This window comes from Herpailurus yagouaroundi, unplaced genomic scaffold (assembly GCF_014898765.1).
Source record: "Herpailurus yagouaroundi ecotype Mexico unplaced genomic scaffold, PumYag 189, whole genome shotgun sequence".
In the NCBI taxonomy this organism is placed as follows: Eukaryota; Metazoa; Chordata; class Mammalia; order Carnivora; family Felidae; genus Herpailurus; species Herpailurus yagouaroundi.
The window spans coordinates 2955017-2979243 of NW_024412420.1; the positions used below are offsets into that span (position 1 = coordinate 2955017).

General features: G+C 36.3%; 1 protein-coding gene across 2 annotated transcripts in view; it reads right to left on the reverse strand.

Annotated features, from left to right (window-relative positions):
• GDPD1 (glycerophosphodiester phosphodiesterase domain containing 1) overlaps positions 1–24227 on the reverse strand; it is a 51204-nt gene that overhangs the window by 24314 nt on the left and 2663 nt on the right. For both annotated transcript variants that reach the window (XR_005797437.1, XM_040496969.1), the window contains exons 2-3: positions 14152–14194; positions 1288–1423 (exon numbers count right to left, since the gene is read on the reverse strand). Coding sequence is in view for 1 of the 2 variants with exons in the window: in XM_040496969.1 (XP_040352903.1) it covers positions 1288–1423; positions 14152–14194 (179 nt within the window). In the remaining variant the exon portion in view is untranslated. The remainder of the gene's footprint in view (positions 1–1287; positions 1424–14151; positions 14195–24227) is intronic.

Sequence of the window (24227 nt, forward strand, 5' to 3'; positions counted from 1 at the left end):
AAATGTGTATCATGCCATAATGTTAAAGTGTTTAAAAACACAATATACATAATATACAGTAGGATCATAACCATGTAAAAAACATACAAGATATACATACAGATAGTATCCTGTTAACATAAGTTTTCTTTAGGTGGTAAAATAAAGCATTTATTTTTCCCACCCATTTATCAGTCTTTACTATAATGGCATGTAAACCACTAAAATCAGATTTCCTATCCTTGAAGACTAAAAGTAATTCATATATTTAATCTGAATCAAATAAATTATAGAATACTTCAAGCAAGTTGAATTTTAGTAGTTTTACATTTGAAGACTTTGGTAATTTTGTTAAAATATTTATAAAAATAAGTCTCCAGGGGCGCCTGGGTGGCGCAGTCGGTTAAGCGTCCGACTTCAGCCAGGTCACGATCTCACGGTCCGTGAGTTCGAGCCCCGCGTCGGGCTCTGGGCTGATGGCTCGGAGCCTGGAGCCTGTTTCCAATTCTGTGTCTCCCTCTCTCTCTGCCCCTCCCCCGTTCATGCTCTGTCTCTCTCTGTCCCAAAAATAAATAAACGTTGAAAAAAAAAAAAAAAGTCTCCAAAATGTATCCACAGGTGTCTGTAATAAGTACAAATCCTCACTGGAAATTAGAATAGTTTTCTTTTTTTTTAATGTTTATTTATTTTTGAGAGAGAAGGAGAGAGAGAGAGAGAGAGAGGGAGAGACAGCATAAGCAGGGGAGAGGCAGACACACACACACACACACACACACACACACACACACACACAGAATCCAAAGCAGGCTTCAGGCTCTGAGTTGTCAGCACAGAGCCCAACACAGGGCTTCAACCCATGAACTGTGAAATCATGACCTGAGCTGAAGTTGGATGCTTAACTGAGCTACACAAGTGCCCCTAGAATAGTTTTTAAAATTTTCTTTGACATTCATTATTTAATCACTATCATTTATTTTTATTTATTTATTTATTTTCAACGTTTATTTATTTTTGGGACAGAGAGAGACAGAGCATGAACGGGGGAGGGGCAGAGAGAGAGGGAGACACAGAATCGGAAACAGGCTCCAGGCTCTGAGCCATCAGCCCAGAGCCCGACGCGGGGCTCGAACTCACGGACCGGGAGATCGTGACCTGGCTGAAGTCAGACGCTTAACCGACTGCGCCACCCAGGCGCCCCTCATTTATTTTTTATTATTTATTGAAACACTATCTGGCATTCATTGCTTTTAATAATCTTACAGGCTCTAGTATCTATTAGATAGTAGTTTATCATGCATTGTTACTTACACAGTACTTGAGATCAGAGATGTTTACATTGACTCCAGTTGATCTCTTTAGATTCTCATCATGTGACACTACAACTTGTTCATCTTTTGTGATATGGCAGTCCAATTCCAGCATATCAGTTCCAATTGTAACTGCACTGAAGAAATGCAAAGAATAATGACATTCTGAAAGTTAAGTAAACTTAACTTTGTCAGATGTAAAAATTTGGAGTTATAAATCAAATAGCAAAAAAACCTCTTAACGCTAAAATTTCTCTACACTGTCATCTACTAGATTTATTGATGTGAAAATATTCTAAAGTAAACACATAACAAGAGAATCATGTTACCCCTTTCCATAACTCGCTATCCATATTCCTGACAACCCAGTATAATGGAAAGAACACTGGATCAGGGGGCACTTGGCTGGCTCAATAAGAAGAGCATGCAACTCTTTTTTTTTTTTTCAAGTTTATTTATTTATTTTGAAAGAGAGAGAGAGAGTGGGGGAAGGGCAGAGAGAGAAGGAGAGATAGAAACCAAAGAAGGCTCTATGCTGTCAATGCAGAGCCTGATGCAGGGCTCGAACTGACAAACCGTGAGATCATGACGTGAGCCAAAGTCAAGAGTTTGAGCCCCACATTAGGTGTAGAGATTACTTAAATAAAAACTTAAAAACAATAAAAATAATAAAACACTGGATCAGAAGTTAAAAAAAGTCTGGATATCAGTTCCTGCTTTGCTATGAACTTGTTGTATAGGGGTACCTGGGTGGCTCAGTCGGTTAAGTGTCCAACTCTTGATTTCCACTCAGATCATGATTTCAAGTCCCATGTTGGACTCAGCACTGACAGTGAGGGACCTACTTGGGATTCTCTCTCTCCCTCTGTCTCTGCCCCTCCCCTGCTCATGCACTCTCTCTCTCTCTAAACAAATAAATAAACTTAAAAAAAAATCAACACACAAAAATCAGTTATGTTTCTGTATACTAACAATGAACAATCTGAAAAGGAAATAACAGAACAATCCATTTACAATAGCATCAAAAAGAACAAAAAATTCTTAGAAATTAACTTAACCAAGGAAATAAGAGACTTGTACAATGAAAACTACAACACACTGCTGAAAGAAATTAAATAAGATACACATACATGGAAAGACATCCCATATTCATGGATTAGAATGCTTATTATTAAGATACATTGATCTACACATTCAATGAAATTCTTATAAAAATCCCAATGATTTTGCAAAAATAGAAAGATCCATCCTAAAATGCATATGAGAAGCACCTGGGTGACTCAGTCAGAAGAGCATGCAACTCTTGATTTTAGGGTTGTAAGTTTGAACCCCACTATGGGTGCAGTGATTACTAAAAATAAATAAATAAACTATAAAATGCATATGAAATCTCAAGGAAACTCAAAGAGTCAAAACAATCTTGAAAAAGAACAAAGTTGGAAGACTCACACTTCCTGATTTCAATATTTACTACAAAGCTACAGTTATCAAAGCAATATGGTGCTGGCATAAAGACAGACATATAAATCAATGAAATAGAATAGAGTCCAGAAATAAACCCTCTCATATACTGTCAAATGATTTTCAACAAGGGTACAAAAGACAATTAAATGAGGAAAGGATAGTGTTTTCAACAAATGGTGCTGGGAAAACTGGATATCCACACGTAAAAGAATGAAGTTGGATCCTTACCTAACACCACATTGAAAAATAAACTCAAAATTGATCAAAGACCTAACCATAACTCCTAAGAAGAAAAAAACCTTTAGAAGACAACATACAGGAAAAGCTTTACCACACTGGATTTGGCAATAATTTCTTGGCTGTAACAACAAAAGCACAGGAAACAAAAGAACAACAACAAAAAAGACAAACTGTACTTCATCAAAATTAAAAATTTTTGTGTACCAAGGATGGTATCAACAAAGTAAAAAGGTGGGGCGCCTGGGTGGCGCAGTCGGTTAAGCGTCCGACTTCAGCCAGGTCACGATCTCGCGGTCCGGGAGTTCGAGCCCCGCGTCGGGCTCTGGGCTGATGGCTCAGGGCCTGGAGCCTGTTTCCGATTCTGTGTCTCCCTCTCTCTGTGCCCCTCCCCCGTTCATGCTCTGTCTCTCTCTGTCCCAAAAATAAATAAAAACGTTGAAAAAAAAAATTAAAAAAAAAACAAAAACAAAAAAACAAAGTAAAAAGGTAGCCCACAGAATGAGAGAAAATATGTGCAAATCATCTACCTGATAAAGGATTAATATCTACAGTATATAAAGAACTCCTTAAAAAAACCTCAACAACAAGAAAATAACCCAATTCAAAAATGAGGAAAGGAACTGAATAGATATTTCTATAAAGAAGACATGCCAATAAGCACATGGAACGAAGATAAACATCACTAATCATTAGGGAAATCCAGTCAAAACCACAATCAGAGGGGCACCTGTCTGGCTCCACTGGAAGAGTATGTGATTCTTGATCTCGTGGTCATAAGTTCAAGCCCCATGTTGGGTTAGAGATTACTTAAACTTTAAAAAAGAAAAAAAATCCCACTATTTCACACACTTTTGGAAGGAAGGAAGGAAGGGAGGAAGGGAGGAAGGAAGGGAGGAAGAAGGGAAGGGAAAAAGAAAAAAAAAAGTATTGGCCAGGATGTGGAAAAATTGGAACGCTTGTATACTGTTGGTGGAAATATAAAATGGCAGTTCCTCAAGACAACTAAACATAGATTTACCATATGATCCAGCAATTTCACTTCTGAATACACAAAGAAAAAACTGAAAGCAGGTACCTGAAATATTTATACAACCATGTTCATAGAAGCATTGTTCATAATAGTGAAAATTAGGAACAACTTAATTGTCTATCAGCTGATGAATAGATAAACAAAATGTGATATACCTACAAAGAAATATTATTCAGCCTTTAAAAATGAAGGGAATTCTGGGTAGCCTGGCTGGCTCAGTCGGTAGAGCATGAACTCTTGATCTTGGGGCTTGAGGCCTATGTTGCATGAAGAGATTATTTAAAAATAAAAAAAAAAATCTTAAAAATAGGAAGGAATTCTGATATATGCCACAACATGAGTGAATCTTTAAGGTACTATGCAAGGTGAAAAAAGCCAAAAATAAAAATACAAATATTCAATGATTCCACTTATATAAAGGTACTTAGAATAGTCAAATTAATAGAAATAGAAAGTAGATGGCAGATTACCAGGGCTGGGGGGAGAAGGTAAGGGAGTTATTAATTGAATGGGCCCAGAGTTTTGATATGGAAAGATGAAAAAGTTCTGGAGATTAACAGTGGTGATGGTTGCATAGTAATGTGAAGATTAAATGATACTGAACTGTACACTTAAAAATAATTAAATGGCAAGTTTTATGTTGCGTATATTTTATCATGATAAAATAAAATTTTAAAAATTGGGGGAAAAAAAGAAAAATTGAAAGGATCAGATCAGACAATCTCTAAGTTTCCTTTCACATCTAAGATCCTATCACTTTTATAAAGGGTATATCACAGTGGTTAAGAGCACAAACACTGAGCAAAAACAAGGTAACTATGTGAGGTGATGGATGTGTTAATTAACTTGATTGTAAGAATCCCTTCACAATATATATACATATCAAATCATCACATTGTATATTTTTTGATGTTTATTTTTGAGGGAGAGAGCAGGGGAGGGGCAGAAAGAGAGGGAGACACAGAATCTGAAGCAGGCTCAAGGCTCTGAGCTGTCAGCACAGACCCCGAACGGCTCGAAGTCACAAACTGGGAGATCATGACCTGAGCTGAAGTCAGACGCTTAACCAACTGAGCCACTCAGGCACAGTGGTTAAATACCTTAAATATATTATAATTTGTCAATTATACCTCAATAAAGTGGGGGGGGGGCGGGAAGTATAGACACTGGAGTCTGTGTTCAAATACTGGGTCTGCCACTTACTTGGGCAAGTTATTTAGCTTCTTTATGCTTCAGTTTCCTTGTTCCCAAAGCCGTGATGACACTATTAGCTCTCTGTACCTCCTTACAACGTACCTTACCTTCCAAGCAGCCCCACACTCTTTCAATACTCCCTTTGCCTGGAATGCCTGGGTGGCTCAGTCGGTTAAGCATCTGACTCTTGGGTTTTGACTCGGTCATGATCTCACGATTCATGGGTTCACATCTGGCTCTGCACTGACAGCGCAGAAGCTGCTTGTGATTCTCTCTGTGTCTCTCTCTGTCCATCCCCCATGCTCACTCTTTCTCTCTCAAAAATAAGTAAATAAACAACAAAAAAGAATACTCCCTTTGCCTGAAATGCCTTTTGCAGAAAGACAATATACAATAAAATAATAGACACAAAGTTGAACAGGCACTTCACAGCTGAGGATTTCCAAATGGCCAATAAGTGTATGAATAGATGTCCAAAATCAAATGTCAAACAGGGAAATGTAAATTAAAACCACAATGAGATAGCATTACATATCCACTAGAATGGCTAAAATTAAACAGCCTGACAATAAATTAGCAAGACAGTGGAGCATTGGAATCCTCATGTATTGCTGGTGTGAATATAAATTGGTACAATCACTTTGGAAGGTATAAATATAGACTACCATGTGATCCTGCAATTCCACTTCTGCTAAGTATATATCTGAGAGGGATGAATGCATTTGGCTATTAAAAAACAGATAACATTACTTCACACATCATGGGTGAATCTTACAGATATAAACTGAAAAAAGAAAAACCTGACACAAAAGTATAAATACTGTATGATTACATTTATGTTTTCAAGAACTAGCAAAATCAATTTATCATAAAATAATAGAAATATAGAATAACAGAAATTGAATAATGGCTATCTAGGGGCAACAAGTTGGACAAGTGTCCAACAAGTGTGGACTGGGAAAGGTCACAAGGACACCTTTAAGGGTGCTATAAATGTTCTGTATCTTTATCTGGGTGGTGGTTACAAAGGTACATACATACTAAAATTCACTGGGCCAGGGGCTCCTCGGTGGCTCAGTCAGTTAAGCATCCAATTTAGGCTCAGGTCATGATCTCACGGTTCGTGAGTTCAAGCCCCATGTCAGGCTCTGTGCTGTTAGATCAGAGCCTAGAGCCTGCTTTGGATTCTGTCTCCCTCTCTCTCTGACCCTCCTCTGCTTGCTCTCTCTCTCTCTCAAAAATAAACATTAAAAAAATCCATCAGACTATATACTTAGATTTTGCATTTTATGGGATGTATATTTTATACAACACAAAACAGTTTTTTTAAATGTTTATTTATTCCTTTTTGAAAGAGGGAGAGAAAGAGAGGAGCAGGGGAGGGCCAAAGAGAGAGGGAGACCAGAGACAGAGAATCCCAAGCAGGCCCTGTCCTTCAACCCAGAGCCCAATATGGGGCTCCAACTCATGAACCGTGAAATCATAACCTAGATCTAGTTTACTACTGTATTCCTAGTGCCCGGACACAAGACCTTGCACAGCTGGTACTCTGTAAATTACTTGTTAAAAAACCTCTGAATGTGTAAAATGCCCACATAGCACTTTATTCACTAATCATCGCGGGTGACACTTCAAGATGAAGAAAAAGTAAACATGGGTGAAACAGGGAGAAAGTTCTAGAAACACTTTTTTAAAATTCAAGAATGGAAAGAGTAGAGCTGTGGTGAGCAGAGGAGGTGAGAAGACACAAAAGTAGATAAATTATGTTTGTGCAATATATTCCCATGCACTTAAACCACAAATACCAGTGGTTCATAAGAGGTCAGGTCTCTACAACTGTATATTAAATTCCTAGAGGAAAGGCCTATGTCTGTTACATATTTTCTAATGTTCACAATGTGGGGCATATTGTAGGTATCCAACACATTTCTTTCTTTTTTTTTTTTTTGATAGAGAGAGAGAGACAGTATGAGTGGGGTAAAGGCAGAGAGAGAGCGAGACATAGAATCTGAAGCAGGCTCCAGGCTGCCAGATGTCAGCACAGAGTGCACCCGACACAGGGTTCAAACTCACGAACCACGAGATCACGACCTGAGCTGAAGGTGGACACTTAATGGACTGAGCCACCAAGGCACCCCATTTCTTAATTTTTTTTAAATGTGTGTTAATTCACTTGGTTAAAAAAGAAAGAATGAGGGACACCTAGTTGGCTCAGTCAGTTGAGCGTTGGACTCCTAGTTTTGGCTCACGCCATGATCTGTAGGTTCAGGAGTTTGAGCCCTGCATTGGGCTCTGTGCTGACATCACGGAGCCTGCTTGGGGTACTCTCCCTCTCTGCCCCTGCCCCATTCATGCGCTCTCAAAATAAATGAAAGAAAGAAAGAAAGAAAGAAAGAAAGAAAGAAAGAAAGAAAGAAAGAAGAAAAGAAAGAATGAAGTCATGGTAAGTGGAATCCAGTGGACCCTAGATTAGAAGATTAAGATCCTTGGCCCTCCCAGATCTAATGATTCTAAAATTATGTAGCTGCCAAAATTTGCCTTTGGAGTCAACCACTTACCCATTTTCTCTGACTTCACCTACCTCTGATGATCCACTCCAATTAGGATCCCATTCCCAATTCCCATCCTAGGGGCGCCTGGGTGGCTCAGTCTGTTAAGCATCTGACATTTGATTTCAGCTCAGGTCATGATCTCATGGTTTCTGGGTTTGAGCCCTGCATCGGCCTCTGGGCTGACAGCCTGCAGAGCCTGCTTGAGATTCTCTCTCCCTCCCTCTCTGCTCCTGATTGTATGCACGTGCTCTCTGTCTCTCAAAATAAATAAATAAACTTAAAAAAAAAAAACAACAAAACACCAATTCCCATCCCAAAGGCCACTTGATGCCTTATGCCAAAATCTCATACTGCTCCCCTACTCCTCCCTAATTAACACTCTTTTTCAGTGTCCTAATTACTACTAGTTGTTAGGAGAAAAACAAACCTGGCTCCTTAATGTAATTCTTACTAAGATGTAAATAATTACCTTTATGTGTCCTCTTCTAAAGGATATCCACCTTTAAAAGAGAATATTTGTTTGTCAATTGTGTTTGCTAGAACCACAAATGGATAAAAATAAAATCCAAAAAGAAATAAGCAAACAAAAACAGATTTTAGGTTCATAGAATTACTTTTCTGTATTTTTAAATTTCCTTAAATGTTGTTATTGTGTTCAGTTTTTTTAAAAAAGAATAAAAAATGTAGAAACTGTAAGCAATATATACAGCCAGCAAACAGTTTTGAAATAAAACCCTAAAATCCTTTATATAACTAAAAAAAATTGCTACTACTAATTTTTGGGCTTGTGCATATCTTCCTTTCTTTTTCTTTTCTTTTGTTATTTTTTTCTATGAGTATGTGAAGGGAGAGTAAGAGCAGAGACTATATTTTCCTGTATTAAAAAAAAATTGTACCTTCTACCTAAGAAATCTAAGTATTAAGCTTGCCATTAGCTAAAATGTTGGCTATTTTTAGAAATGTTTAGGAATTTGTATAAAAAATATTTTCCACTTATTGTATGCTTATCTCTTATTAATAAGCTAATAAAAATTCAGAGCAATAGTAAGTGCATCCAGGACAATTTGTAAATTATCCTAATAAAATTATCCCAAATTTGATACAGAAATAGCTAGAAAATAGCAAGAAAAAGGAAATTTTTTTTATTACTTTGGCCTTCAAAATTTTCCATAAATAACCATATGCATCTACTTCAGTTGAAGCACTAGATATTTTATATCTGAATTTCTTTCTTTTTATAATATAGCTGAATTTCTAACAAGCTGATTACAAACATAGAAAAAGGGAAGCCAAGGCTTCAATACCACCAGAAAAAGAAATAAAAACTCTAGCTCTAAAAGATATGAAATTACTTGAAATTCCAGAGAAACAATACGTAACAACTTAAAACAGACCCTATATTAAGGAATTTATTTGAATCTCTTTAATTCCTCACAACATTGAGGTTTATTATTATTTCCATTTCATAGATGAGAAATTAGTACTGTATTAATTAGATATTCTGAAAAACATAGCATGAGAACCAGGTCACTGATTAATTACTTTGACTGCCTGCCAACTTACACTTCCAGCTATTGCTAAAACAATTTGTTTCTTACTTTTACCATTCATGTTAATACCATGGGGATCAAATTGTCCCGTGGGTATTTACAAAGGCGGCCTGGTTTAATAACCTAGTTTTATTACCTCTTAGGAGCCAGATTTTATATACTCAAGGGCTTAGTAACTGTGTGTGTGTGTGTGTGTGTGTGTGTGTGTGTGTGTGTGTGTGTGTATTACAGTTCCTTAGTTTTTGGTTCTATGCTTATTATGGATGGGGTTCTGTCTCCTTCATCTGCCTTCTGTTAATATTCTGCTTTGTTCTTAAGTTCCCCATTCCATGTATCATTTGGTAAGCAACTGGTGAGTCTATTAGCACCAGAACTAGGTGTTAGGGACTGAGAGATCAATATGGAAGGATTCTTGCTACCAAAGGAATCACAGAGGAGCTATATTCATAACCTAAGGTGTTTGTGAAAGCATTTTATAAACCACATTACAGGACATTTTGTAAATTGTGAGATGCAAAAAAGAAAGAAAGAAAGAAAAAGCAAGCAAGCAAGGAAGCAATTGTGAGATGCAATTATTTCTTTGTCAGTTCTAATTACTTCTTTAGCCCCACTATAATGAATTAATTTTCCATACATTTTTTTTTTAACATTTATTTTTAAATTTTTTTTTGAACGTTTATTTATTTTTGGGACAGAGAGACAGAGCATGAACGGGGGAGGGGCAGAGAGAGAGGGAGGCACAGAATCGGAAACAGGCTCCAGGCTCTGAGCCATCAGCCCAGAGCCCGACGCGGGGCTCGAACTCACGGACCGCGAGATCGTGACCTGTCTGAAGTCGGACGCTTAACCGACTGCGCCACCCAGGCGCCCCCATACATTCTTAAAGGTCCTTTCAGTTTCCTAGACATATTTTGTCTGCATAGCCTCACATCTTACTCTGAAACATTGCACATTTTTTTCCGCTTTCTTTCTTTCTTTCTTTTTTTTTTTTTTTTTTTGACTAATCTTTGCACCCAATGTGGGGCTCAAACTCACAGCCAGAGATCAAGAGTTGCATGCTCTACCAACTAAGCCAGCCAGGCACCCAAACACTTCACATTTTAAAAATAGCTTCTTCCTCTGTACCAAATGATAACTCTTCTAGTCCTGGTATCTTTTCAATTTTCTGGTGAATCTTAACCAGGTTTCCCCAACCAACTATTTATATTTTCTTTAATATCTTCTTCTCTTCACTTCTGTGTCATAATATATATGCTCTGTAAAGTGTATATCTACACATGCACATAAATAAGATCTAAATTTTAGCTGTTCATTATATTTTTACTATCTCTCTCTCAACTACTTATCCTATCAAAGATATACCGTACTTAAGCACAGTATCTATCTTTTGCCAGTTATGTATTATAACTCCTTTTAAATATACTGTACCTTGAAAATAGTATGTTTACATGATTTTTTCTTGCTGCTCATGAAGCAGCTATTAAAAAAAAAAAACTCCTAGAAGTTAAGAATTAATAGAATATTAGTTAAGGAACTAACAGAATATTTCTAAATGAAAAAAAAAGTATTCATTGATAGCAAGAGCATTGATACATACATAAGATAAAACAAAACACAAAAACCACTACCAACAACAAATCTTAAAAAGAGGTTAAAATTAAGCTTATTGGGGAAAGGATAGTCTCTTCAACAAATGGTGCAGAAAAAAGTGGACAGCTACATGCAAAAGAATGAAACTGGGCCACTTTATTACATCATACACAAAAAATATAGTCAAAATGGATTAAAGACTAAATGTGAGGCCTGAAACCATAAAACTAGGAGAAAAACCTAGGCAATAATATTTTCGACATTAGCCTTAGAAACATTTTTTCTAGATATGTCTCCTCATACAAGAGAAACAAGAGCAAAATTAATCTATTGGGACTACACCAAAATAAAAAGCTTCTGCACAGCTAAGTAAATAATCAACGAATCTAAAAGGCAACCTACTGAATGGGAGAAGATTTGCAAGTGTCATATCCAATAAAGGGTTAGTATCCAAAATATATAAAATATGATACAACTCAACACCCCAAACCCAAATAATGCAATTTAAAAATGGGCAGAAAAGGGGCGCCTGGATGGCTCAGTCGGTTAAGCATACAACTTTGGCTCAGGTCATGATCTCGTGGTTCATGAGTTCGAGCCCCAGATAAGGCTCTCTGCTGTCAGTGCGGAGTCCACTTCAGATTCTCTATTTCCCTCTCTCTCTGCCCATCGCTCACTCATGCTCTGTCTCTCTCTCCCAAAAATAAATAAAACATTTTTTTAAAAATGAGCAGAAGATATGAAGACATTTCTCCAAAGGAGACATACAGATAGCCAAGAGACCCACGAAAAGATGCTCAACATCACTCATCATCAGGAAAATACAAATAAAAACTACAATGAGATATCACCTCACACCTGTCAGAAGACAAGTCACACAAGAAATGGGGTACCTGGGTGGTTCAGTGGATTGAGCATAAGACTCTTGATTTCAACTCAAGTCATGATCCCAGGGTCGTGGGATTAAGCCCTGCATCAGGCTGCATGCTGAGTGTGGAGCCTGATTAAGATTTTCTCTCTCTCTCTCTCTCTCTCTCTTTCTCTCACTGCTTCTGCCCCTCTTCTCCACTTGCTCTCTCTCTCTCTCTATCTCTCTAAAATAAACAAAACAAAACAAAACAAAAACCCCACAAGAAACAAGTGTTGGCAAAGATGTAGAGAAAAAGCAACCATTGTGCACTGTGGGTAGGAATGCAAATTGGCACAGCCACTGTGGAAAACAATATGGAGGTTCCTTAAAAAGTTAAAAATTACAAATAAAATTACCATATGATCCAGTAATTCCACTACTGGATATTTACCCAAATAAAATGGGTAATTCAAAAAGATATATGCACTCCTATGTTTATTACAGCATCATTCACAATAGCCAAGATATAGAAGCTACCCAAATGTCCATCAACAGATGACTGAATAAAGATGTGATACACACACACACACACACACACACACACACACACACACAGTGGAATATTACTCAGCCATAAAAAATAATGAGATCTTGCCACTTACAACATGGATGGACCTAGAGGGTATAATGCTAAGTGAACTAAGTCAGACTGAGAAAGACAAATACCATATGATTTCACTCACATGTGGAATTTAAGAAATAAGACAAATGAACAAAGAAAATAAAAAGACAAACAACAACTAAACATAGTAAATGTAATGTTGTATCTATCAAGTAAAAACCACCTAAATCAGACATTCTTTGAACATCAAAAAACTTATCAGACGATCACAGTCTTCAAAGATAAAATTATTTACATTCCATCCTTATAAATAACTTATACAAATACAGTATCCTTAGGAATAGTTTATTCTAACCAAGTATTTTAATGTTATAAATAAGGGTGGTTGGTAAAAATTTAACCAAAAATATGGAGAAAAACTTACAAAATAATATACTTTAAACATAGAGAATGCTTAGAATCACTCAAAGTTATAAGCATTTATCCCCCAGATATTATATATATCACTACATCCCAGGCATCAAATATTTGATAAATCATAGTATATTGGGTACATACCCAATATGCGTCTCAGTGTAAACTGTACAAATAAAGTGATTCGTTGATTTTTTTTTAACTTAGAGTAATTTAAATGAGTCTGGAAAGGTTTTTCCACAGACAGGAGGAAAGTTTTTGCATTTTTAGAGATGTAAGAGAATTTGGGGATTATAGCCAAATGCACTGTGTTATAGAACAGGAAGAATAAACAATGACAAACACAGGAAGACAGGATTTAGATGAAACTAGAATATGGAAAACCACTACATTTGGACCTGATAACAGGAAAAACAAACTCTAAGGTGTTTTTTGTTATTTTTATTTTTAAGTAATCTCTATGCCTAAAGTGGGGCTCGAATTTACAGCCCCAAGATAAAAAGTCACATGCTCTATTGAGTCAGCCAACCACATCTACATTTTAAGGTGTCTTTGAATGATGAGAAACAGAAACAGAAGAAAAACTTAAGCCAAATTCTCCTGATTTCTTAGCCCCAATTGTATGCATAAACATGGCTGAATAAATATATAAGAAAATATTTTTCTTACTAAATATGGAAAGGTAATGTCTTCCATGGGGTTTAACTTTTCATATTCCCTGCCTTATTTTCCAGAGAAAATAAAACAGTGTTTTCACCATTACCACAGACTGATGATGATCATTTACTCTAAGACAAAGAACAAGGTATCAATCAGCTTTCATTCCTGTCTCTCCTGCTGCTTCTCTGTGAAGTGCCCTAAAAGAGATCTATGTGAAATATGAATAATTGAAACACCGAAAAAAGTTTAGCTAATTCAGAAAAATAAGATCAGCACTCATAAAGCTTCAAACAAGAAAGACCAGATTACACGTTCAGGTCTGTAGAAGAATTACAGGGTAGACACATAACCCTATTCATAAGCAGCAATCAGTGTTAACAGTTGTTTCATTTTCTCCTCTTTCTCTCCAAGACTAATTAGCATTACACACAGTATGTTCCTTGTTACAAATGTCTTCTTTCAGCTTTAGAACTATGGTATCTTTTGATTACCCACAACTCTGATCTAGTTTTTCAGTTATGCAGAAGCCAAACACTCTTTGTAACACTTCAGACTAGCTAAATTAAAAAAAAAAAAAAAAAGCGATTTTAATGAAATAGAAACAACTGTCACAAGTGGATGCTATGTGTATACCAGCTTCACTTTGTGAATCTTTATCATAAAGATAAACTGTAAAAGAATACCTTTTTATATACTTACTGCTGAAAGGCTGCCATTGTATTCTCCAAATTTTCTCCAGCACCTGTGAAAACATTCCATTTAAACTTCAGTTACTTAGCTAATTTGAACTTTTTATTTTTCTAGAAATTCACTTTAATAAGATACATCTAGTGAATCTTGATGTCTATATACTATGAAGACATCATAAGTGTTTTAAAGAATGTAATGGTATTTTGAAATTTTTTTTTTTTTTGGCTGCACCAGGACGAATGAAAGATTAAAACAAAGCCACAGCAACACAGAAAGGTTAGAAGAACCTAAACATGATTTTTAAGCTACAATATCTTGACAGAAGAGGACTCGGTACATATACACCTCCTCAGAAAGGGTTAAACTATCTCTCCTCTGCACGCGCATACTTTATTATGCATCTCTCTAATAAAGACATTTATTATACTACAGCATAAATTATTAACCTGGCTCCTCCTTTTCCTCAGAATTAACTGAAAAGAAGTGACTGGTTTAATCACCCTGGCTGAAGGCAGTATAGGGTAGTAGTTGAGGGTGGAGTTAGGATCTTTGTTCTCAAATTATTTGATATTTGCATGACCTTGGTAAAAGCTACATAACCTCTCAGTGGCTGAGCTTCTTTATAAAAATGAGGGGCGCCTGGCTGGCTTAGTCAGTGGAGCATTGACTCTTGATCTCAGTGTTGTGTGTTTGAGCCCCACATTGGGGGTACAGATTACTTTAAAAATATATAATTAAAAGATTTTTTTTTTAATTAAGTAAATTTACCCTCAACGTGGGGCTCAAACTCAAGACCTAGATCAAGACTCACATGCTCTACTGACTGAGCCAGCCAGGTGCAGCCTCCCTTGCCGCACTCCCTCCTGCCAAATAAAATCTTAAAAAAAAAAAAAAAAAGAATGAGGTTAATGATGGCACCTGTCTCATAGGATTGCTGTAATTAAATGAATTAACATTGTCAAGTGCCTATGTCAACAATTTTAAAACATGATAGTTTTTCCCGTTTTAATATCTCTGAAGCTAGGGTGATTTTACAATGGATGGTATGTACTAGTTTATTTGACAAGATTTTTTCTTAGCAGCACATTAAAAATGTGCATTTTATAACTAATGGCATTAGGTTCAATGAAATACAGTAAAACCCTGGTTTGCAAGCATAATTCATTCGGGAAACATGCTTATAATCCAAAACACTCATATGTCAAAGTAAATTTCAAAGACCACTAGCTCAATTGTGACATTCAGTGTCATGTACTACTCGTATTGCAAGACATTGCTCATTTATCAAACTAAAATTTATTATAAATGTTTGCTTGTCTTGCAGAACACTTGCAGAACAAGTTGCTCACAATCCAAGATTTTACTATAGTGAAAATTCAGTAAAAGTAAAGGATTACTGCTATTATTATTACTAGTAATTAGTGCTTGGTGAATGTCCATTGACTAATGAATGAATAATATTGCAATAACAAAAAGGACACAGTATATTATATATACTAGGCAGAATCAATTAACATAACATGCTAGCCACAAGTTTTAAAATATTTTAAAACTAAAAGATTTCAGTATTACTAATTAATGGAACGCACAGGTCAAATACTTAGGAAATATTTTTCCAAATACTTCAGAAAACAATTTCTTCTTAACAAAAAGAAACACTTCAAGTTTAGGGTACTGTTCAAGTATTACCATTAACATGTTTTACATACAATACCATCTGGACATATTTGTGAGAGTATTAAAATATTCTTCTTCTTTTATACTGCTAGATTGTATTTTTTTGACAACCTAATAATCAATGGAAACACAAGGTAGGAAGAAATGAATATATTAACCTAATGTTCTAAAGCTCCATAGTTTAGCAGACAGAAAAGGATATCCATATGAAAAAAGCTACTTTGATTTTAGGTTCTCTTAGTTACTAGAGATGATGCAGATGAAGTAAATAGGAAGATTAGGTTTTTTTTCAAAAGTAAGTGCTCTTTTGGGGTGCCTGAGTGGCTCAGCTGGTTAAGCGACGGACTTGTTGGTCATGATCTCATGGTCTGTGGGTTTCAGCCTTGTATTGGGCTCTGTGCTAACAGCAAGATGCCTGCTTGAGATTCTGTCTTTCCCTCTCTCTCTGCCCCTCCTCACTCGTGCACACAAGCTCTCTCTCTTTCTCAAAATAAATAAATAAACTTAAAAAAAAAAAGTAAGTGCTCTATTGAGGTTAAATGACTTTTATTTTCTTTGATAGATTAAATGACTTTTAAAAATCTAGCTGGTGTGGGGCGCCTGGGTGGCTCAGTCGGTTAAGCGTCTGACTTCAGCTCAGGTCATGATCTCACAGTTTGTGAGTTTGAGCCCCACGTCAGGGTCTGTGCCGACAGCTCAGAGCCTGGATCCTGCTTCGGATTCTGTGTCTCCCTCTCTCTGCCTCTCCTAGCTTGTGCTCTATGTCTCTCTCTCTCTCAAAAATAAACATTTAAAAATAAATAAAAATCTATAAAAAATTTAAAACTATAGAAATATGTTATATTTGGATCATCAATATTCAAGAACAAAGCACTCTAGAATATGACCAAAAAAGACAAGAGTGCTCTAAAATGGTTATTAGTAGGTTAAATAAGTTAAACTACTGACTGCTTTTTGTGCCAAAAAGCAAGGAATTTAAAAGGATACAGAAGCCAGTTTGAAAAAGCTCTCATTGGCCAAACCAGGGACAATGTTATCAACAAAATAATGACAATAATCATCAAATAAAACAGAATACCTTGAACCCACTCCCAAAAAAGAAAGAAAACATTGAGCCCATTTTACTAAGTACACTGAAAGTCTGATGAAGAATGGGATACACATGTAGTTTCAAAGAACCTCCCTACAAAAATACTTATCCATTACAAAGAAAAAAGGAGTAATTTCAAATGGAAAAGTTTGGCAGACACCAGCTTCCCTCTTCATCAAGAGATCGAAGTAAATAAATATCATTAGCCTTCAAGCTGACTTCTTGTGTCTTTCCATTTTCTTTGCTTTTTGGCACAAAAAGCAGTTGGTAGTTTAACTTAACAAATCAAATAGCAGTTATCTCCAGGTGGCTGGAATACAAGTGATTTCTTTTCTAATATGCATTCTTTTAATCTTACAATCCCTCTACAATGAAAATGCATTACTTTTAAAATAGTTGGGAGAATCAAAATCTTAAGCACATGGCATATATGCTGAAACCTGGAAAATTCTCTTCACCACAGCCTCCCAATATTTCTTAACCTTAATACCAGAATGAATTCAATTCTCAACTCCTCCACATAGTACTTTCTTACCACTTCAGATTACAATGATTCTTTTTACAGTCCAGAGTTACTGCCTTAAACTGTTCCCAACCATTTCAGTCTCAGGATTCTTTTACTGAGTACCTCAAAGAGCTTTTAATTATGTGGATTATATCCATTAATAATTACATATTAGAAATTGAATATCAAAAAATTGTTTAAACTATTTTAAAAAAAAGTAATCTCTATGACCAAAATGCGGCTCAAACTCACGACTCCGAGATCAAGTCACATACTCTACCGACTGAGTCAGCAAGGGGCCCACACTATAAAATTTTTAAATTTGTTTACCTGAAATAACAATAATAAACCCACTACATGTTAACAAAACATTTGTTAACATAACATTTTATGAAAATGAACTCTCTTCCAAAAAAAAAATGTAATGATAAGAGTGACATTGTTTTACATTTTTGCAAATCTCTTTAATGCCTGGCTTTATAGACGGCAGATGCTCATATCTGCTTCATACATGTATATCAACCTTCACCCAGACAGGCAGTTGGAAAAGAAATATTCTTTTTTTTAAAAATTTTTTTACATTTATTTATTTTTGAGAAACAGAGTGAGACAAAGCATGAGCGGGGGAGGGGCAGAGAGAGAAGGAGACACAGAATCTGAAGCAGGCTCCAGGCTCTAAGCGGTCAGCACAGAGCCTGACGCGGGGCTCGAACCCACAAACTGTGAGATCATGACCTGAGCCGAAGTTAGATGCTCAACCAAGTGAGCCACCCAGGCACCCCAAGAAATATTCTTTTTTGATACTGCACCAAAATTTAACAAGTGGTAGTTTCTTAAAAGTTAGCTGCAATATGGAATCTGAACCGTATGAATGACGTTTTCATACTCTATTACATGAAAATCCATTGGTCCATCTTGAACTTTGAATGGATCTTTCACCCATGCATACTTTTATATCATGCATTGGTCTTTTGGAAAATACGAATTTACTGAATCATGCTGCTCTTCTAAATGTTCACATGTTTTACTATACAATAGGTTTTAATTTTTTTTAATGTTTATTTATTTTTGAGACAGAGAGACAGAGCACTAGTGGGAGAGGGGCAGAGAGAGAGGGAAACACAGAATCCAAAGTAGGCTTCAGGCTCTGAGCTGTCAGCACAGAGCCCTATGTGGGGCTCGAACTCACAAACCGTTCAGATCATGACCTGAGCCAAAGTCAGACGCTTAACCCGACTGAGCCACCAGGGCACCCCTATACAACAGATTTTAAAGACACATTTGTTAATACCTCATCTCATCAGGAAAATCTTTAAGAAAGCTATGAAGCTTGCAGTGGAGGATACAAGTTCGCTAAATTTCTAATTTTTGCTTGAAAACTCAAATGTAATCATTGGCACTGCCTTCAGACAAGGCAGCTAGCTTATTTTTTTTTCTAATGACAGACTCATTTTATAATTTTCAAGAGCACATCTGCCAAATACTCAAGTCTGAATAACCAGTTTTAGTTTTTCAAGGCTAATTCAGCTCAAAGCTCAAAATTCAAATGATTGCACAAGTAAGTGCTTTTCCTCAAGACAACCACCATCATACTTTGATATGCAACAAAAGTGTTTTGTGTGTGTACTTCCAATTTGTCACACAAAATATTAAAAGTTATGTGTACTTGAGGTGCCTGGCTGGCTCAGTTGGTAGAGCATGTGACTCTTGATCTCAGGGTCATGAGTGCAAGCCCCACACTGGATGTAGAGTTACTTAAAATAAAATTAAATTAAAAAAAAAAGATATTTGCTTTTAAAAAAGTCACGTGTACTCAAGGGTTGAAATTTAATAACATAATTTTTATTAATGCATGAAAGATATTAAGTGAAGTTGCTTTTTAAAAAAAAACTGTGAGTCATTGTATTTGGGTGATGGGTTCATGGAGTCTTAATATGTTTGTATGTTTGACTTGAAATTATCTTTTGGTTTGGGGTTAGGAAAAAATAGGATAGTGATTAGGTACTCTGAAATACATTTTCCCACAGTTAACTGTTACTAATATTTACATTCAAAGTCTGCATGTTTGTCTTTTATGTCTGCTTTCCATATTAATTTTAATTGTAATTCACTAAAACCTAACAGTTTAAGCATGAAAACATTGTTACTTAAGATCTTTGATTTTGTAAGTTTCTGAAATAGCTAAAACTAAATAAAATATTGAAAAGTCAATCAAGATATTAATAATTAGTAGAAGCTATCTATACACGGTGCTTAGCACTTTACATATTATTTCATTAAAACTCCACAACCAGAAAAAAATTGGATATGGTCACATAGCCAACAAGGGGAACTACAATTCAAGCATAAGCCATGATTTCAGATCCCATCCTTTTTACCACTATGTGGCAGCTTCTATGCTGCCATTCATAGAACACCTTTATTTCAGTTTTACAGATAAGTTGTTCATATTGATCCTTACTCCCATATTCTTCTATTTGGTATTTGTTTGTAAAGCTTGAAGATAAATTCCACAGTGATAATACCCACAAATTACTTGTTAGATTCATATGGTGAAAGCCTGGAAGAGTAACTAAGGGACTAATTAAAAAGCATGCCATTCCTCTCCAAGGAATTATTTGGTGGTAGCTCTTCTTTCATGAAATTTTTGAATTCCTTTTGTTTCCAGTTAGCATATCATTTATGGAAGCACACTTGCCAGTAATTTTTCTTTTCCTTCAACAATCAGTTTAAACAATGCCTGGTTTGTGGGGTGCCTGGGTGGTTCAGTCAGTTAAGTGACCAACTTGGGCTCAGGTCATGATCTCATGGTTCGTGAGTTCGAGTCTCACGTCGGAGATTGGAGCCTGCTTTGGATTCTGTGTCTCTCCCTCTTTCCGCCCTCTGCGCTTGCGCTCTCTAAGTAGATAAATGTTAAAAAAAATTACAGGGTGCCTGGGTTGCTCATTTGGTTAAGCGTCAAACTTCAGCTCAGGTCATGATCTTGCGGTTCATGGGTTCCAGTTCCATGTTGGGCTCCGTGCTGACAGCTCAGAGCCTGGAGCCTGTTCCAGATTCTGTCTCCCTCTCTCTCTGCCCCTCTCCCACTCTCTCTCTTTCTCTCTCAAAAATAAGTGAACATTAAAAAAAAGTAAAAAAAAAAAAAATGTGACTTCAGCTCAGGTCATGATCTCACAGTTCGTGAGTTTGAGCCCCACATCAAACTCTCTGTTGTCAGCACGGAGCCCACCTCCAGATCCTCTATCTCCCTCTCTCTCTGCCCCTTTTCCCCTCTCTCTCTCACTCTCTCTCCCTTAAAAAAAAGAATAAACATTAAAAATAAAGGAAATAGCATTCTGCAGTTGCACCCTGAAACATGTTTCACATCAGGATATCAATTCTTTCTCTTCACCTCTTGTTCCCTCATTCCTTGTTCCTATTTCCAGGGAATCTCCTTCACCTTTCAATGAGGTGTTTTTTGGTTTTGTTTTTGTTTTTTGAAGTTTATTTTTTTAGTAATCTACACCCAACATGGGGCTTGAACTCACAACCCCGAGATCAAGAGTCGTATGTTTTAACTAAGCCAGCCAGGTGCCCTTTCAACAAGAACTTCTTTCTCACTCATTTACTCAACTGGCTCACTCATTCCTACTGATGCCTTATTAATAATGGAGTCATTTATCATTTACTTAATAGTACTTTCTTGTTTAACAAAGCAAACTAAAATATACTTATTATTGGCAATGGCTGAATGATCTGAATACAATACCAAATTTTCTATAATGATATTTTTTATATTTAATTTTTCTAAATCTGAATACAATTTAAGATATATATATTATATATATCTTAACAATTTAAGATATTTATCTATTATATATATCTTAAGATATATATCTTACATATATATATCTTAAATTGTATTCAGATTTAGAAAAATTAAATATAAAAAATATCATTATAGAAAAATTATTGGTTACTGGTTGGCTCAGTCGGTTGAGCATCCGACTTCGGCTCAAGTCATGATCTCGAGGTCCGTGAGCTCAAGCCCCGAGAAGGACTCTATGCTGACAACCTTGAGCCTGCTTCAGATTCAGTGTCTCCCTCTCTCTCTGCCCCTCCCCCATTCTCTCTCTCTCTCTCTCTCTCTCTGTCTCAGAAATAAACATTAAAAATGTTTAAATAAAAAAAGGAAAATTATTGAAATTATGACGAGATACACAACAAAAACCACTTATAATTAAAGAGAGCATACATGTGGTAGTTAGTTGGCAAATGCTGCCTATCAATATACAATTTGAATATCAATATACAGATTTGAATATCTTATGCTTTTGTGCTATTGCTGTGTTTAATTTTTCTTATACCTGTAAATACATATTTCACTAGTTTTTTTTGTACACTAGTTTTGTATCCTTGAGATACAGAAACAGTTCTGCAGTGTTCCAGGGAACCCCTATTGAGAAATGCTCTTAGTATATGCCATCTCTAGTCCTTACAAGCTCTTTATGCTCTTATGTAAGTCATATATATACTGTTTCCAAGGTGAACTGTAAATGTTGAATGAACAAATGAATTCAGAAATGGAGAAGGAACTTACTTTGTTCTTTGATTTACTGAATAATTTCATTTTTTAAAATGTTTATTTATTTTTGATAGAGAGAGAGATACAGTGTGATGGGGGGGGTGGTATGGGGAGAGAGAGAAGGAGACACGGAATCCAAGCTGTCAGCACAGAGCCCAACGCAGGGCTCAAACTCGTGAACCATGATATCATAACCTGAACCGAAGTTGGAGGCTTAACAGACTGAGCCACCTAAGTGCCCCCTGAAGTGAGACTCTTAACCAACTAAGCCACCCAGGCACGACCAGAATGCTATTTCCAACGACACTTTTGAGACTCAAATCCATGCTTCAATTTCTTCCTTGAACAACCAATTAAAGTTTAGGACCCAGCAGCAGCAAGTGCCCAAGGGCAAACTAATCACTTGCCAAATCATTCTGTGGCAGGATACCCAGATAGTGACAGTACTCTGCCTCAAGATCAAGGGTAAAAGATTAGGAAGGTGGAGATTTGATGGGTTGGTCATTTTTTTTTTTTAAATTATCTGGCCATTGAACCATAATAAATAGACTTTTTAAAACGGGCTGTTGCTTAATTCAGTTGACTCACAGAGATAGATTAAGGAGTATTAAAGCAAGTTATCTCCCTACTTTCCTACAATCATATCTCTATCCAACTCAGTCGGCATCTGAAATAAATGTAAATACATTATGATTCAGAAAACATGTATTTAAAGGATATACTTCAAAATGTTAACAGAGATTGTGTTTTGATAGTAAAGTCTGAGGAATTATTTTTTCTTTTTTCATTTCTAAATTTTCCAAATTTTCTACAATGAACGAGTTACTTATGCAATTGCAAAGAACATTAATAAAATTCATATTTTTATGGAGAAATTAAGAAAATGAACTTTGAGAGTATTTCTTGCTCTCCATTTAATCCGAAGGGTGTATCTTTGATCTTATTGGTTTTTCATCAATACATTGTAGTTATAAAAGGTGTTCTTTGGTCAAAAATTTAGTAAACACATGGGAGGGATTTAGCATGCAGTAGATAATTAGCAAACAATAAGCTATTATTTTGATTGTGTTAAAATCTGTACTAGAAGTGAGAGACAGAAGCACTAATAAAATCTGAAACCTGCCCTTGAAGAACTCAGTCTAGAAAAGAAACCAGATGTATTAACATATCCTATTACAATATAATGTAATACAATGTATGCTTTAAAGAGGCAAGAATAAAATAAGCCTATAGCATTTAATTTTTGAAACCTTAATTTCCTCTTTCAAGGACAATCAATCTTAGTAAAAGGCAGTATGTTCACTAAAACTTTGAAAACATAAGTATAGGGTGAGTTTATTCCTTCCCAATCAACTCAGTTACTGCAAAATACATATGTGGATCTCTCGTATCCGTATTGGTATTTCTAAACAATTTCACAGTTTTCAAAGTGCATTTTATTTATTTTTAATTTTTTTTAAGTTTATTTATTTACTTTTGAGAGAGAGACAGAGACAGAAAGAGACAGAATGAGCGCGCAGGGCCAGGGGCGGGTTAGAGAGACAGGGAGAGAGAGGATCCCAAGCAGGCTCTGCATCATCAGCACAGTGTCTGATGCAGAACTCGAACTCACCAACCATGAGATCGTGACCTGAGCCGAAATCAAGAGCTGGCAGCTTAACCAAATGAGCCACCCAGGTGCCCCAAGTACATTTTATATACCTAATCCTCCTAACAAACTAAAGACAAGCAAAGCAAACGGTCCCCATTTGTAAATAAGGAAACTAAGTCTTCTTCCCAAAGCTAACTAGTGGTATAAATTCAGAATCTGACCCAGGTGATAATGCTTTTACAGCAAACAACATAGAACACATTAAGGGTTTCAAGGTATGGCAATCACGGTGTATATACTTTGTACACATATTTTGATCAATGTTTTTATTTAACTTTGAGAGAGAGAACGAGTGGGGAGGGACAGGGAGAGAGGGACAGGGAAGGAGGGAGGGAGGGTGGGAGGGAGAGAGAGAGAGAGAGAGAGAGAGAGAGAGAGAGAGAGAGAGAATCCCAAGCAGGCTCCAAACCGTAAGTGCAGAGCCCGATGCGGGGCTGGAACTAACTAACCATGAGATTATGACCTGAGCTGAAACCAATAGTTGGATGCTTAACTGACTGAGCCACCCAGGTGCCCCTTGATCAATGTTTCAATCTTGGAATGGTCATACATCTAGTTTACATGAAATATCAGGTATTTGAAGTTAGGGTAAGAGAGA